Genomic DNA, 5,217 nt, shown 5'->3' with positions numbered 1-5,217 from the left:
GAGAGATGATGACTAGCCTTAAATGTATACAAAAGTATTTTAAAATTGCTGCGATATTTGACTGGAAGCCAATGAAGCTGCTACAGGACAGGGGTGATGTGGTGAATAGAAGGGGTCCTGGTGATAATACGGGCAGCAGAGTTCTGGACACGTTGAAGCTTATGGATGGATTTTTGATTAAGACCAAAAAGAAGTGAATTGCAGTAGTCAATCCGAGAAGTAACAAGGCTATGAACAAGAATGGCAGTGTCCAAATTAGAAACTCCTTTAGTAACCAAGGAGCCATAACCATTAAGGAAAATAAAGATAAAGGAGGGTGCAGAAAGCTTATTATTCAACCAAAAGACTCGTACACCCTAACAATAAAACACAAAAGCTTAGTTTGTATTTGTCTATCATCCTCCTGACCCTTACTCTGATTTCTCAGACTTTTTGTCTGACTTAGTGCTCAGTTCAGATAGAATAATTACCTGAATTTAGCATCTACATGATAATGTAGATTATCATGTAGATAATCTACATTATTATCTAGCAACTTTAAACTCAAAAGGCATCTCCTAAATGGAAGTGACCACGCTCACCTTTTTAATAGCTCTTTGCTAGCTAAACGTCCCTTCTTATTTTAACAGTGCAGAAGACCATATTATAATATGCATTTGGGGACTTCAGATACTCAAGTAAGGGTTTCCATTCCATATGTCTTCAAATTCTGCTATTTTCCTTTGACTATAGTAAGTCAGTTTCTCCATTGTAATATCAGTGGCCATTTATTTCATTCATACATGAACTGAAGGCACCTGCATTTTTCTCCATGATAAGACTATCATCCCCCTGGCCTACAGGAATCCACAGTCAATTAGAGTTTACTCGAGTTGTATTGTATTGGTATATACAAGAGCACACATTTTTGCTTCACAGGATAGCTACATACCAACAATATCAGATATAGTCTAACAACAGTCTTCCAGCATTTCTTCAGTTTTGAGGAGGCCAATAGACAACAAAACGGAGTGCCTATTTCTTCTAAACATTTCCAGTATGTCAATGAAAGGAGAAAGATTTTGGAGTCACTCTGTTAATTAGAATGATCAAAATCTTTGATAAAAAAAATATTGTAAATTATGAAATTGTTGGAGTAATACAACAAGCAAAAATTACATACACGTATCAACTAAAAAGTCTTCATCAGGGATGAGAGATGTGTCTGGGATATCAGGAGACCAACTAGTCAGGGGTGACATAAGTTCACATTAACTACTTGTGTTGTAATAGCGTCATTCTCATATTCACTGACTGTGTTTGAAACTTTAAACAAACCATATTCCATTCAGCTTCTTGTAAGTTTTTTTAAATGACCAATCTCCATGCCTCCAACCATGGCAGACCTTTATCATAAGACATCAAAGTTGTAAAGAACATGGAACTATGACCTTTCTTGTTTAGATGTTCAAGTGTGAGACTCTGAAGTTGAATAAATGAAGTTTCTTAATTATGGCTATTTATAATTATAGATATTAAGGAATGTCTTAAAGACAGAAAGATCTGGATGGCCTCTAATTTTCTGCTTCTAAATTCAAATAAAACTGAGGGTATTGCACCCAGCCCTAAAAATCTTAGAAATATGGCATCTAACCAGATTCTTACTCTGGATGGCATTACCTTGGCCTCCAGTAACACTGTGAGGAACCTTGGAGCCATTTTTGACCAGGATGTGTCCTTCAATACACGCATTAAACAAATATGTAGGACTGCTTTATCTCTAAAATTAGTATTATCCTGTCTCAGAGAGACGCTGAAAAACTAGTTCATGCATTTATTACTTCCAGGCTGGACTGTAATTCATTATTATCAGGATGTCCTAAAAACTCGCTGAAAAGCCTTCAGTTAATCCAAAATGCCGGAGCAAGAGTACTGACAGGGACTGGTGAGAGAGAGAGCAGATTTCTCCTATATTGGCTTCTCTTCATTGGCTCCCTGTTAAATCCAGAATCCTGCCCTCACATTCAAGGTCTTGAATAATCAGGCCCCATCTTATCTTATAGTACCATATCACCCCATTAGAGCACTTCACTCTCGCACTGCAGGCTTGTTCCTAGAGTATTTAAAAGCAGAATAGGAGGCAGAGCCTTCATTTTTCAGGCCCCTCTTCTGTGGAACCAGCTTCCAGTTTGGATTAAGGAGACAGATACTATCTCTACGTTTAAGATTAGGCTTCAAATTTTCCTTTTTCCAAAAGCATATACACAGCAAATTCTGGTCCTTGGAATAAACTCTCAGGGAGTTCAGATTAACTACATTTGAGTGTACATGCGTGACCATCGAATGAACTCTAGTGCAGAGTTAGAGTAACTCTTTTCCGGGAGTTGATTTTTCAACTCTTTATAGGAGTTAAAACTAAACTCTCACGGAGTGAAATTTCTACTACCATATAGAGTAAAATTTAACTCATAACTAGAGTTAAGTTTGATATTAACTCTTTTGTAGTGTTACTCATCAATTGAAAAAAGTTTTAGGTTTTTGGTGCAAATTACTACAAAAACACAATAGTGATTATTATGAATGTATGGATTTTATTTATCAAAAATAACATATTCAAATATGAATGCTGCATGGATTAACATACATTCTGTGTAACAGTACTGTAATAGCATAATATCCACCATTATTGGCAGCTAAACAGTTGAGGTCAGAAAGGCCTAACATTGGGCGAAAAGAAAAAAAAAACAGAATTAAAGGAAAAAAATGACTACAGAATAAGCACTTCTTGTAATGCAGTGTTAACGTGAGGAAGACTCTGTAAAGTCTCCATCAAGCCAACAAATTAAGTAATGCAACTCTCTCACAGAACATAAAATTGTGAATCACACCCATATGACATTTGGGCATCAAAACATTTGAAATGTCTTACTTTCTCCCTTTCTAGGACCAGTATCTTCTTAAAAATGGTTTCATTTAACTGAAAAGCAGGACACTGATCATGGAAACACGTTTCATGGTTAACATGCATAACAAAAACAGAGAGAGAGCGAGAGAGAGAGAGCAAGTCTTATTACACACTACAGTTGCAGAGCAAACTACATGAAATACTATATTAAATTATTTTTCTCTAATCTGTTTTATCTTCGTGTTTAAGCTTTTTCAAGTAATGGCAACTAAAGAGTCAAGTATAAGTCAATTAAGTACTGTATCTACATTTCTTTCATGTATGCTGTCCAATAGAGGCTGAACCATTTGAAGTCCGGCATCACTTGTGTCACTGCTCTGACTGCTGGTGGTTGAGACAGACAATGTATCTGTTAGACTTGGAGAGGAGGGCTCTTCCACATGTTGCTTCAGGACAGTCAAATCTGAGGGTGACAAATAAAAATATTAGAATACAAGGTATATACAATCAAAAACACAACACAACAAAGATACCATTTATGCACACAGGGCCAGTAAATTGCACGGTTTGATTAAATTATACTTTCTCCCAGGAAAACAGATGGTTATTTTGTATTTTATTATGGTAATATACAATTTACATATCACAAGGTGTGAGTGTCACATAGTGTGTTAGGTCTGAGCAGTCACGCAGCTTCTTGGATGATTGTGTTTCCAGGATGTCTGAAATGCATGTGATAAATCCAACTTACTGTTGAGCCATGAAAACAGCATTTTGTGATTGTTACCACAGGATATTAGACAAATTAAAAATGTTTATTTAAGAGTAACTGTACAAATCAAATCCTTCAAAATCTATCAGAGCATATATTTACTTACCTTCAGCTGTATAGATGACAAAACACACCTCTTTGACTGCTGCAAGTTCAGGAAAGATATCCTCATCCACCTCTATACCCTGCTCATCCGTGACTTTCAGTGCTGCATTTTCTGGTATGAGAAACTTCTGCTGCACTGAAGTAAAATCATCACTTAGTTAATAACAACATTATCATTTCTTCTTTAATGACTTAGTACAAACCATAACTTACCTGCTCTCACAAAATCTGTGAAGCTGACTTCTTCCAATTTTGCATATTTCTTTGTCTCTCTGTGTTTTACTTTTATCAACATCTTGGCCACCTACGGAAAAAAATACCTTTACTACTATGAAACACAACACAAGAAGAAGAGGTTGTTTATGGTAACTCTATGTAAACTGTGTATAACTTAATCAACGAACACTGTCTTACATTGAGTTAGCCTGTCCACACTAAATATTGCTTAAAATCTATTTAGCTAGGCTGGTTTAGCAGACAATGTGACTGCATGTTTGCTGTGTCCTTGTCTTTACAGTTCTGGAGACAGGGTTGTGTGCATGTCTCAGTGTGCAGCAGGACTAACTAACTGATGTTAATGGTACCTCAACATCTCATCAGTGCAGGCTGCACCTCTCTTTGGTTAAATACGGCCATTACCATGAGTCTAAACAGAATATTACTGTAGTTAGCTAACGTTAAATTAAACGTTGGTGTTAAAATTAAGAAATAGAAATAAACGTTTTCATTGACAACGTGAAATGTGTATCTTAAAATACAGTAAGATAAGTAAGTTAGCTAACTTTTGACTAGCATTAGCCTAGCTGCTATCTCCAAATCAGCATAACATACAGAAAACACATGTAGTGCTAGTTAGTTAACTTTATATTTTACTTGTGCATCCATGTAACTGAATATATATATATAAATAACATCACTACACTCACAGAAAATTCCAAAGTAAATAAAGTATTTTTACCTCCTACATGTCGGAGTCCAAGAAAGAAACACAGATAGGCGCTGTAACGGTCGACAGACAAACAACACCAGCAATGTGTTGAATTAGACTCCTTAGCACCCAGTGAATGAACACCTAAATATTACACCGCTTTAGAGTACTCCCCAACACTGACTGTAGTATAAGGTGAAAAATAAACTCTCGGAATGTAACTCTTGCGCACTTTTATGCCTAACTCCAGAATATTTAACTCCAGTGATTTGCTGTGTAGTTGCTGGATCAGATGACCCTGAATCCTCCCTTAGTTATGATGCAATGGGTGTAGGCTGCTGGGGGATTCCCATGATGCACTGGGTGTTTCTTCTTCACTCACTTTGTGTCAATAGACCTCGCTGCACTGAATCATACTTGTTATTAATCTCTGGCTCTCTTCCACAGCATGTCTTTTTCTTTGTCTCTCTTGTCTCACCCCAATCAGTCGTGGCAGATGGCCGCTCCTCCCTGGACAGGGTTCTCCTG

The 5,217-nt window shown here is 36.8% G+C and overlaps 1 protein-coding gene across 1 annotated transcript; it reads right to left on the bottom strand.

Moving 5' to 3' along the window:
• Window positions 1-2,549: 2,549 nt before the first annotated feature.
• LOC146558585 (uncharacterized) lies at window positions 2,550-4,892 on the bottom strand. The gene is made up of 5 exons (XM_085246120.1): window positions 4,720-4,892; window positions 3,975-4,065; window positions 3,763-3,897; window positions 3,530-3,606; window positions 2,550-3,348 (listed from the first exon to the last, which is right to left on the bottom strand). The coding sequence occupies exons 2-5, from the start codon at window positions 4,054-4,056 to the stop codon at window positions 3,172-3,174; spliced, it is 471 nt and encodes a 156-aa protein (XP_085102246.1). The 5' UTR covers window positions 4,057-4,065; window positions 4,720-4,892; the 3' UTR covers window positions 2,550-3,171.
• Between the last annotated feature and the right edge of the window lie 325 nt (window positions 4,893-5,217).

The sequence above is a fragment of the Mchenga conophoros genome, linkage group LG15 (genome assembly GCF_057382185.1).
Source record: "Mchenga conophoros isolate Kocher_MC1m ecotype Shallow Benthic linkage group LG15, M_conophoros_male_GT1.1, whole genome shotgun sequence".
Lineage (NCBI taxonomy): Eukaryota > Metazoa > Chordata > Actinopteri > Cichliformes > Cichlidae > Mchenga > Mchenga conophoros.
The sequence above is the reverse complement of the archived record's forward strand: the minus strand, read 5'-3'. Positions and strand labels throughout refer to the sequence as shown.